Raw genomic sequence first — 12,075 nt, 5'->3', positions numbered from 1 at the left:
ATGTTAAAAGTTTCCACCCCTGAAACTTTTCAGTACGTTACTCGATGGCATTTTTATGTCACTACTGCCCCGTTTATACCAGGCAATGTCAGCATCGGCCCGGGGCGTCTGCGCTCTCGGCCCCCGGGGCGTCTGCGCTCTCGGCCCCCGGGGCGTCTGCGCTCTCGGCCCCCGGGGCGTCTGCGCTCTCGGCCCCCGGGGCGTCTGCGCTCTCGGCCCCCGGGGCGTCTGCGCTCTCGGCCCCCGGGGCGTCTGCGCTCTCGGCCCCCGGGGCGTCTGCGCTCTCGGCCCCCGGGGCGTCTGCGCTCTCGGCCCCCGGGGCGTCTGCGCTCTCGGCCCCCGGGGCGTCTGCGCTCTCGGCCCCCGGGGCGTCTGCGCTCTCGGCCCCCGGGGCGTCTGCGCTCTCGGCCCCCGGGGCGTCTGCGCTCTCGGCCCCCGGGGCGTCTGCGCTCTCGGCCCCCGGGGCGTCTGCGCTCTCGGCCCCCGGGGCGTCTGCGCTCTCGGCCCCCGGGGCGTCTGCGCTCTCGGCCCCCGGGGCGTCTGCGCTCTCGGCCCCCGGGGCGTCTGCGCTCTCGGCCCCCGGGGCGTCTGCGCTCTCGGCCCCCGGGGCGTCTGCGCTCTCGGCCCCCGGGGCGTCTGCGCTCTCGGCCCCCGGGGCGTCTGCGCTCTCGGCCCCCGGGGCGTCTGCGCTCTCGGCCCCCGGGGCGTCTGCGCTCTCGGCCCCCGGGGCGTCTGCGCTCTCGGCCCCCGGGGCGTCTGCGCTCTCGGCCCCCGGGGCGTCTGCGCTCTCGGCCCCCGGGGCGTCTGCGCTCTCGGCCCCCGGGGCGTCTGCGCTCTCGGCCCCCGGGGCGTCTGCGCTCTCGGCCCCCGGGGCGTCTGCGCTCTCGGCCCCGGGGCGTCTGCGAGTTGTGGATTGAAGTCTCACTCCAGAGACTTGAGCAAAGGCTCGCGCTTGCAGAGCCGTACTGAGGGAGTGCTGCAGTGTCTTTTGGATGAGACGTTAAAACGAGGCTCGACCTGCTCCCTCTGGTTGGACCTAAAAGATCCTGCGGCAGTATCCGAGAAAGAGTAGAGAGTTCTCCCGGTGTCCCAGCCAACATTTACCCCTCGACCAGCAACAATGAAACAGATTGTCTGGTCATATATCTCATTGCTGTTTGTGGGATCTTGCTGTGTGCAAATTGGCCGCCGTGTTCCCTACTTTACAACAGTGACCACACTTCAAAAGCATTAGGTGTAAAGCACTTCGGAATGTCCTGAGGTCATGAAAAGCGCTATGTAAATGCAAGCCTTTCTTTAAAATAAAATAGGTACCTTGGACTTTTCAGCCAGGAAAGGAGGCATTTGAGTGGTGATCTGAGGGAGGGAAAGAAGATAATTAGTGTTGTAGAAAAGGTTAATCCAAAATATTACTTGAAATTATACAGTGGGAGGTAACTTTAAGACTTCAAGCAGAGAGTGATCAACACTTGGGATGGACTTGTGGGCAGATGGTAGAGTGAAAAAGCCTGGAATAATTTAAACAATTAGATGCAGTAATGAGGGGAGTGTGGGATTGTTTTTGTTTGATGTATTAAGTATCGTGTGATCTGGAGAAAAGACCAAAAACAATGCAGAAACAATCATTTACTCAGAGATACAGCAATGCTAACAAGAAGGACCTAACTGAAGGGAACAGGCCTCCCTCTTGCACCCAATTTAAAGAGACGCTTAGGCTGTAGTGCAGTGCTCCCATCTCCCAATTGCATTAAGGGACAAAATAAATTTCGAGGACATAATGGGCCTTGTGCACAAGCTCACATTGTGCATGAACAGAGCATTGAAGCATGAAGGTGTTTGAATCCCTCCAATCAGGTTTCCACCCTTGCCACAGCGCTGAAATCGTAGAATGGTTACAGCACAGAAGGAGGCCATTTGGCCCGTCAAGCCCGTGCCGGCTCTCTGCAAGAGCAATCCAGCTAGTCCCACTCCCCTGCCCTTTCCCCGTAGCCCTGCAAGTTTTTTCCCTTCAAGTACTTATCCAATTCCTTTTTGAAAGCCATGATTGAATCTGCCTCCACCACCCCCTCGGGCAGTGCATTCCAGATCCTAACCACTTGCTGCGTAAAAAAAATTTTCCTCATGTCGCCTTTGGTTCTTTTGCCAATCACCTTAAATCTATGTCCTTTGATTCGCGACCCTTCCGCCAATGGGAACATATTCTCTCTATCTTACTCTGTCCAGACCCCTCATAATTTTGAACATCTCGATCAAATCTTCTCTCTACCTTCTCTGCTGTACTGAGAACAACCCCAGCTTCTCCAGTCTATCCACGTAACTGAAGCCCCTCATCCCTGGAACCATTCTAGTAAATCTTTTCTGCACCCTCTCTGAGGTCATTATCAAAGTCACAAATGACATCCTATGTGACTGTGACCTGGGTGAACTATCCCTCCTCATCCTGTCTGCAGCCTTTGACACAGTTGACCACACCATCCTCCTCCAACGCCTCACTTCCGTTGACCGGCTGGGTGGGCCTGCCCTCGCCTGGTTCCGTTCCGATCTAACCAGCTGTCACCAGAAAATCTCTTTGAATGGCTTCTCTCCCCGCTCCCGCACCGTTACCTCTGGAGTCCCCCGAGGATCTATCCTTGGCCCCCTCCTGTTTCTCATCTACATGCTGCCCCCTCGGCGACATCATCTGAAAACACGTCCGGTTTCACATGTACGCTGACGACACCCAGCTCTATCTCACCAGCAACTTTTGACCCCTCCGCTGCCTCTAATTTGTCACACTGCTTGTCCGACATTCAGTATTGAATGAGCAGAAATTTCCTCCAATTAAATAGCGGGAAGACCGAAGCCATAGTCTTCAGTCCCTGACACACACTCCACTCCCGAGCCACCGACTCCATCCCTCTCTCTGGCCACTGTCTGAGGCTGAACCAGACCGTTTGCAATCTTGGCGTCCTGTTTGACCCTGAGCTGAGCTTCCAACCCCATATCCTCTCCATCACCAAGACCGCCTACTTCCACCTCCGTAACATCGCCCGTCTCCACCCCTGCCTCAGCTCATCTGCTGCTGAAATCCTCATCCGTGCCTTTGTTACCTCGAGACTCGGCTATTCCAGTGCTCTCCTGGCCGGCCTCCCACCTTGAACCCTCCGCAAACATGAGCTCATCCAAAACTCTGCTGCCCGTGTCCTAACTCGCACCCAGTCCCGTTCACCCATCACCCCTGTGCTCGCTGACCTACATTGGCTCCCGGTTCAGCAACATCTCAATTTTAAAATTCTCAAGCTTGTTATAAATCCCTCCTTGGCCTCACCCCCTCTCTATCTCTGTAACTTCCTCCATCCCTACAACCCTCCATGATCTCTGCGCTCCTCCAATTCTGACCTTTTGCGCATCTTCGATTTTCTTCACTGGCGGCCGTCCCTTCAGCTGCACAGGCCCTAAGCTCTGGAATTCCCTCCCTAAACCTCTCCGCCTCTCTACCTCTCTCTCCTCCTTTAAGACCCTCCTTATAACCTACCTCATTGACCAAGCTTTTGGTCCCCTGTCCTAATATCTCCTTACGTGGCTCGGTGTCAAATTTTGTTTGACAGCGCCCCTGTGATGCGCCTTGGGACGTTTTACTGCATTAAAGGCGCTATATAAACGCAAGCTTTTGGTGTTGTTGTTAGGTATCTGCAGTTAGTGTTATGAAGACCCAGCACTTGATGAGTTACAGTGCAATTAGCGCTGGCAGTCGCATTATCAGTTCCTGCATGTCCACCTGACTTCCCTTCGTGGTCCTCATTTCCTAATAATCTAACTTGCGTCTCCTGTGATTCACACTGAAAAATTCATCTCAGCCAATTTCCTCCATCTCTTCCATAATCTTGAAAACTTCATTTTGGCCGAGCACTGATCTTCTCCAAAGAGAGCAGTCTAACTTCTTTAACCTTCCCCATAACTGAGATTTCTGTTTGATAGAGTTAATGCAGCTCTGTAAACCTCACCCTAACCATTGCACAGAGAGTGGCTGTGAAAAATGTACTTTGCCAATCACTCCAACGCACAAAACTTAGAAGACTAATAGACTTCAGATTACCCTAATCTGTCACAAACAGAAATAATCTACTCGTAGAATGGCGTTTTGCCTCCATCATTAATTTGTTTCTTTATCCAGTTATGAGCTGCTCAGAACTATGGTAGATATTACATGCATAGCAGTACAGAGCTTTCTCAAGTAGCTCAGTGGCAGAAACAAAACTTAAAACACTCACAACGAAAACACGCAATTTGAAAATTGATCTTGATCCTATATTGCTGCAAGTTGTGCGATGTGAAATTGCTGCACCCAATGTCACGGCTTTTTTATGTCATCAGTTTGGCTGTATTCCGACATACTCTTTAAAAAAAAAATTCATGTTTTTAATTGTGTTAAAAGTGTCTCTGTTTTCATTTGTTCATTAGGTTTTCCAAGGGATTCTAGAAAGAAATAAAATCACCTCGATTAACATTACTGGACGGGCTGGATCGCAACTTGATATATTAGTGGAAAACATGGGCAGAATAAATTATGGGAAAGACATCCATGACTCTAAGGTATATATTATACATTTTACAGTACCGTACCTGATATCTGTGTTACTGGAAGGACTTAAGTTGTTGTTAGTTTGAAGTAATTTAATAGTGTTGAGGAACTTTTAACAATGTGTTTAATAATTTAACTGGACCAGCCACATAAATACAGTGGCTACAAGAGCAGGTCAGAGGCTGGGTATTCTGCGACGAGTGACTCGCCTCCTGACTCCCCAAAGCCTTTCCACCATCTACAAGGCACAAGTCAGGAGTGTGATGGAATACTCTCCACTTGCCTGGATGAGTGCAGCTCCAACAACACTCAAGAAGCTCGACACCATCCAGGACAAAGTAGCCCGCTTGATTGGCACCCCATCCACCACCCTAAACATTCACTCCCTTCACCACCGGTGCACAGTGGCTGCAGTGTGTAGCATCCACAGGATGTACTGTAGCAACTCCCCAAGGCTTCTTCGACAGCACCTCCCAAACCCCCGACCTCTACCACCTAGAAGGACAAGAGCAGCAGGCACATGGGAACAACACCACCTGCACGTTCCCCTCCAAGTCACACACCATCCCGACTTGGAAATATATCGTCGATCCTTCATCGTCACTGGGTCAAAATCCTGGAACTCCCTTCCTAACAGCACTGTGGGAGAACCGTCACCACACGGACTGCAGCGGTTCAAGAAGGCGGCTCACCACCACCTTCTCAAGGGCAATTAGGGATGGGCAATAAATTCTGGCCTTGCCAGCGACGCCCACATCCCATGAACAAATAAAAAAAATGTGCGAGCACATCCTTAGACAAACCCTATAGAGATCCAATAAATTTAGCAAAAGATTGAAGATATGATTCTATTCATGTCATCCGCCTGTTCTGGATATCAGGATGTGTATTACCCTCCAGTTCTTGGGTGCAGTATTTATGGAAGCTCCTAAGAATAAACCAGAGCCTTATCTATTTCCTTAAGTTCTAGGGTTCATACCATCTAGTTCAGAAACCCTGCAAAGCTTGAGCTTCTTCATAACACATTCCTTAGCTGGAATGACTGGATTTGGCACTCATCTGTGCTTAGTACTTATAAAGCTTCACAGGCCTTGCATTAAAGCAGATCTGTCAGAGGAGTAGTGTACACTGACTGCGGGACTCTCCTGGGACATGAGGTGTGTGATGCTGAAATCTCATGTAAGCAGATCCTTGGTGATTAATTTGTCCGGTCCTGGGTCCCTCTCAACACCAGGAGGTGATTTTGCAAGCAATTGACAAGACACCAGACTCACCTGTTGGAAGGCACACATGATGAGCTGTCCCAGAATGCTGACTGGTTCATAACCACAAGAGTGTGGAAAAATAGTTGAGAGGCACTGCAATGTCTTAGTGCCATTGCAGTTTTCTTCAGAGCATTGGCTGTGCATACCTGCCAATTTTTTTTTAAAAACTAGCAAAGGCTGACCATCAGCTTCAATTCAGAAGCAGCCCTGAATGTCGATGACACGTGAAAGACAAGGAGTTATAATGCAAGTCACTGGAACACAAGCTGCTCATTACTTCAACTGCAGGTATACCCGAACACTCAATTGCAGGAAAAAAACCTTAAAGTGCACAAACACAGTTTATAGCAGCGACTGATTTAGAGGATGTGATTTATTTTGATGGGGGCATCCCCCTCCAGAAAGTTTCGACTTTTGACACTTTATTTGGAAAATCTTGTGGTATTTTTGGTGCTTGGTGTGGTGCCTTTCAAGCCAAAAATAAGAGAGGTTACACATATTTTAAATGTGAATGTAAAAGTAGTCATAGGGACTTCAGTCCCACTGTACAAGTTAAACTTAAACTAAACAACGAAACACCCTCTGTTAAAACATCTGACAAAGTAATGACATATGAATATGTTAAACACCTGTCTGCTATTATCATGAAAAGTCATTTTCCAGCCTGTATTGCTCTTGATCCTGTCAACAAAAAAAATTCTTGAAATTTAAATTGTTACATACTGCAATCATTTTTTAAAAACATGAAAAATATGATTTGCAGGAACATGCGTGGGAGTTAAATTTTGTGGTGTCCAGTGAACCTGATTGACTTGCTTCAGTCTGGGGTTTACAATTTATTATACTATTATTAATGTCACTGCTCATTTTCCCCTGTAGACATTGACCACCCTAATGTGGACGGTGTGGGCTCTCTCTCGCTCTCTCTCTCTCGCTCTCTCTCTCTCGCTCTCTCGCTCTCGCTCTCGCTCTCGCGCTCGCTCTCTCGCTCGCTCTCTCTCTCTCGCTCTCTCTCTCTCGCTCTCTCTCTCTCGCTCTCTCTCTCTCGCTCTCTCTCTCTCGCTCTCTCTCTCTCGCTCTCTCTCTCTCGCGCTCTCTCTCTCGCGCTCTCTCTCGCGCTCTCTCTCGCGCTCTCTCTCGCGCGCTCTCTCTCTCTGGCGCGCTCTCTCTCTCCCTCCCCAAAGGGCCCTCCACCACAAGCGTGTAAACAAGTTGAAAACATCTTGTAAAGTTACAACACAATTCCCAAACACGCACAGAAAAGGACAACAGATTAGATCAAACATTACTGTGGTACATTATAGTAAAATCCTAAATATGGGCACTTCACTGTAATTTGTTTAAATTAAGCAAAACTAATCACCAGTGTAATCCTACGCCCTGTTATATCTAAAACCGGAAAATTTTGCACGTGCAGTGACGGGATTACTCAGTGAAGTCTGTTAATGTATTGACCCTGGGGAACATGCTTCTTATCTCAAAACACGGCCCCATCCAGTTTTGAAAAAAAAAACCTTCACTTAAGACAACATTTTTTGGGGGGGGTGGGGGTGGAGTTATGGACGAGGAATGGGAGAACCCCTATAGAATTTCCAGGCCACTGTAACTATGACGCCCAGAAACCATCAGCTCATTTTAAAACTCTTCAGTCTTATGTTTGTGTGTAAACAGTCGCAGGAGAAAGTAATGTCCAATCGATGAGCTTTGCCAGGCCCCAGTTCTGTCGTCCCATTGATCTGATTGGTTGCAAAAGAATAATCCCGAGGATGGTGCTTCTTTATTCATTCAAGCTTTCGGTTGGGGCCCGCCATTATTCCACGGGGGAAACCGCCTCCAACAAGCTATAGGGTGGGGACCGCCATTATTCCACGGGGGAAACCGCCTCCAACAAGCTATAGGGTGGGGACCGCCATTGCTCCACGGAGGAAACTGCCTTCAACAAGCTATAGGGTGGGGCCCGCCATTATTCCACGGGGGAAACCGCCTCCAACAAGCTATAGGGTGGGACCCGCCATTATTCCACGGGGGAAACCGCCTCCAACAAGCTATAGGGTGGGGACCGCCATTATTCCACGGGGGAAACCGCCTCCAACAAGCTATAGGGTGGGGACCGCCATTATTCCACGGGGGAAACCGCCTCCAACAAGCTATAGGGTGGGGACCGCCATTATTCCACGGGGGAAACCGCCTCCAACAAGCTATAGGGTGGGGACCGCCATTGCTCCACGGAGGAAACTGCCTTCAACAAGCTATAGGGTGGGGCCCGCCATTATTCCACGGGGGAAACCGCCTCCAACAAGCTATCGGGTGGGGACCGCCATTACTCCACGGGGGAAACCGCCTTCAACAAGCTATAGGGTGGGGACCGCCATTACTCCACGGGGGAAACCGCCTTCAACAAGCTATAGGGTGGGGACCGCCATTGCTCCATGGAGGAAACTGCCTTCAACAAGCTATAGGGTGGGGACCGCCATTGCTCCACGGGGGAAACCGCCTTCAACAAGCTATAGGGTGGGGACCGCCATTGCTCCACGGGGGAAACCGCCTTCAACAAGCTATAGGGTGGGGACCGCCATTACTCCACGGGGGAAACCGCCTTCAACAAGCTATAGGGTGGGGATCGCCATTACTCCACGGGGGAAACCGCCTTCAACAAGCTATAGGGTGGGGACCGCCATTACTCCACGGGGGAAACCGCCTTCAACAAGCTATAGGGTGGGGACCGCCATTACTCCACGGGGGAAACCGCCTCCAACAAGCTATAGGGTGGGGACCGCCATTACTCCACGGGGGAAACCGCCTCCAACAAGCTATAGGGTGGGGACCGCCATTACTCCACGGGGGAAACCGCCTCCAACAAGCTATAGGGTGGGGACCGCCATTACTCCATGGAGGAAACCGCCTCCAACAAGCTATAGGGTGGGGACCGCCATTATTCCACGGGGGAAACCGCCTTCAACAAGCTATAGGGTGGGGACCGCGGTTACTCCAAGGGGGAAACCGCCTTCAACAAGCTATAGGGTGGGGACCGCGGTTACTCCAAGGGGGAAACCGCCTCCAACAAGCTATAGGGTGGGGACCGCCATTGCTCCACGGGGGAAACCGCCTTCAACAAGCTATAGGGTGGGGACCGCCATTACTCCATGGGGGAAACCGCCTTCAACAAGCTATAGGGTGGGGACCGCCATTATTCCACGGGGGAAACCGCCTTCAACAAGCTATAGGGTGGGGACCGCGGTTACTCCAAGGGGGAAACCGCCTTCAACAAGCTATAGGGTGTGGACCGCGGTTACTCCACGGGGGAAACCGCCTCCAACAAGCTATAGGGTGGGGACCGCCATTACTCCACGGGGGAAACCGCCTCCAACAAGCTATAGGGTGGGGCCCGCCATTATTCCACGGGGGAAACCGCCTCCAACAAGCTATAGGGTGGGGACCGCCATTACTCCACGGGGGAAACCGCCTCCAACAAGCTATAGGGTGGGGACCGCGGTTACTCCACGGGGGAAACCGCCTCCAACAAGCTATAGGGTGTGGACCGCCATTGCTCCACGGGGGAAACCGCCTTCAACAAGTTATAGGGTGGGGACCGCCATTACTCCACGGGGGAAACCGCCTCCAACAAGCTATAGGGTGGGGCCTGCCATTATTCCACGGGGGAAACCGCCTCCAACAAGCTATAGGGTGGGACCCGCCATTACTCCACGGGGGAAACCGCCTTCAACAAGCTATAGGGTGGGGACCGCCATTACTCCATGGGGGAAACCGTCTTCAACAAGCTATAGGGTGGGGACCGCCATTACTCCACGGGGGAAACCGCCTTCAACAAGCTATAGGGTGGGGACCGCCATTACTCCACGGGGGAAACCGCCTCCAACAAGCTATCGGGTGGGGACCGCGGTTACTCCACGGGGGAAACCGCCTTCAACAAGCTATAGGGTGGGGACCGCCATTATTCCACGGGGGAAACCGCCTCCAACAAGCTATAGGGTGGGGACCGCCATTATTCCACGGGGGAAACCGCCTCCAACAAGCTATAGGGTGGGGACCGCCATTACTCCACGGGGGAAACCGCCTCCAACAAGCTATAGGGTGTGGACCGCGGTTACTCCATGGGGGAAACCGCCTTCAACAAGCTATAGGGTGGGGACTGCCATTATTCCACGGGGGAAACCGCCTTCAACAAGCTATAGGGTGGGGCCCGCCATTACTCCACGGGGGAAACCGCCTTCAACAAGCTATAGGGTGGGGACCGCCATTACTCCATGGGGGAAACCGCCTCCAACAAGCTATAGGGTGGGGACCGCCATTACTCCACGGGGGACACCGCCTCCAACAAGCTATAGGGTGGGGACCGCCATTACTCCACGGGGGAAACCGCCTCCAACAAGCTATAGGGTGGGGACCGCCATTACTCCACGGGGGAAACCGCCTCCAACAAGCTATAGGGTGTGGACCGCGGTTACTCCATGGGGGAAACCGCCTCCAACAAGCTATAGGGTGGGGACTGCCATTGCTCCACGGGGGAAACCGCCTCCAACAAGCTATAGGGTGGGGACCGCCATTGCTCCATGGGGGAAACCGCCTTCAACAAGCTATAGGGTGTGGAGCGCCATTGCTCCATGGGGGAAACCGCCTCCAACAAGCTATAGGGTGTGGACCGCGGTTACTCCAGGGGGGAAACCGCCTCCAACAAGCTATAGGGTGGGGACCGCCGTTCCTCCACGGGGGAAACCGCCTTCAATAAGATGCACGCCTTGGTAAAACTCCAACTGGTTCACTAATGTCCTTCAGGTAAGGGAATCTGGCACCCCCACCCGGTCTGGCCTTTAATAGTGTCTGGCCCACACTACATTCTTTACTCTTAGCAAGTCACTGAATTGTACAAAACAATCACCACTACCTTCTCAGGGCAACTAGGGATTGGCAATAGGAACATAGGAATTGCTAGACGAGAAAAGACCAAGGTCCATCTAGTTTACCTGCTACCATCCTGGTAGTCGCATGACACAATGATAATAGAGTTGTTGACTAATAATAGCAATCGGTCGCTATCAAATAAGCTACAACGGACCCAGAAATGACGTGAGGAAGACTCCAGTGGTGGAGAGCTTTGGGAACCATAGGTCCAAAGTCACCTGTTCCTCCCCAGCATGCTGTATCCCAAAATAATATTTATATAATGCGGCCTTGCCCACACCCTGAGAACAAATAGATATTAAAAATTCCATTTTCTTACTGTTTGCAGCAGCAGTTGCAGCATATTAGAGAACAATCAATCACCTTGGAGAGGAACGATTGGTTTCCAAGGGGTTTCTGCGGTCATCCGTTGTAACTTCAGCGGAATAGCCATGGAAACTCTGGAAAAACAGTGTTTTCCCAATTTTTCCGGGGTCTCCGCAGAAGTTACAGCAGATGATCGGGAGAACTCCTATGGCGATGCACTCCCACAGTATATGTATTCCTTGTGTGTAGATACTGATAGATGTGTAGTGTACATAAAGTAAGCAATCATTAACTAATATATTTTTGTATTGTTATTGAAGTTAAGCTACCTGCTGGTTAAGAAATAAGAAATATGAGCAGGAGTCGGCCATACGGCCCCTCGAGCCTGCTCCGCCATTCAATAAGATCATGGCTGAATTTCGACCTCAACTCCACTTTCCTGCCCGATCCCCATATCCCTTGATTCCCCTGGAGTCCAAAAATCTATCAATCTCAGCCTTGAATATATTCAATGACTGAGCATCCACAGCCCTCTGGGGTAGAGAATTCCAAAGATTCACAGCCCTCTGAGTGAAGAAATTCCTCCTCACCTCAGTCTTAAATGTCCGACCCCTTATCCTGCGACTGTGCCCCTTAGTTCTAGACTCTCCAGCCTGGGGAAACAGCCTCTCGGCATCTACCCTGTCAAGCCCCCTGTAAGACGGCATCACACAGAAAGGAATCCAAATCTCACATTCAGCAGTTGAAAAGCCCTCTTCAGACTGTCGAGGCCAAACAAGTGTGTCACAGCTTTTTTTTTTAGTTCTGACAGCTGTGGAACTCCTCCTGTGACCTACCTAGCCTGGCAGCTGAATGCAACCTTTTTCCTTTTGCCATTATTAAAACTCTTCAGCCAGCCAGACAAATCCTTTATTTGGTCAATTAGTGACCAGCCACCTTGTAACTTTCTCCAAGCCTGCCGCCTGGTTTCCGAGAGTGGGGTGTTGTCGCTTTTCAGGATATTTTTGACCACTTTTAAACCAG

The 12,075-nt window shown here is 51.4% G+C and overlaps 1 protein-coding gene across 1 annotated transcript in view; it reads left to right on the top strand.

The window, feature by feature from the left end:
* glb1 (galactosidase, beta 1) overlaps positions 1-12,075 on the top strand; it is a 181,087-nt gene that overhangs the window by 115,162 nt on the left and 53,850 nt on the right. Inside the window, exon 14 of the mRNA XM_068000075.1 lies at positions 4,441-4,572. Coding sequence (XP_067856176.1) covers positions 4,441-4,572 — 132 coding nt within the window. The remainder of the gene's footprint in view (positions 1-4,440; positions 4,573-12,075) is intronic.

The sequence above is a fragment of the Heptranchias perlo genome, chromosome 2 (assembly GCF_035084215.1).
Source record: "Heptranchias perlo isolate sHepPer1 chromosome 2, sHepPer1.hap1, whole genome shotgun sequence".
Lineage (NCBI taxonomy): Eukaryota > Metazoa > Chordata > Chondrichthyes > Hexanchiformes > Hexanchidae > Heptranchias > Heptranchias perlo.
The sequence above is the reverse complement of the archived record's forward strand: the minus strand, read 5'-3'. Positions and strand labels throughout refer to the sequence as shown.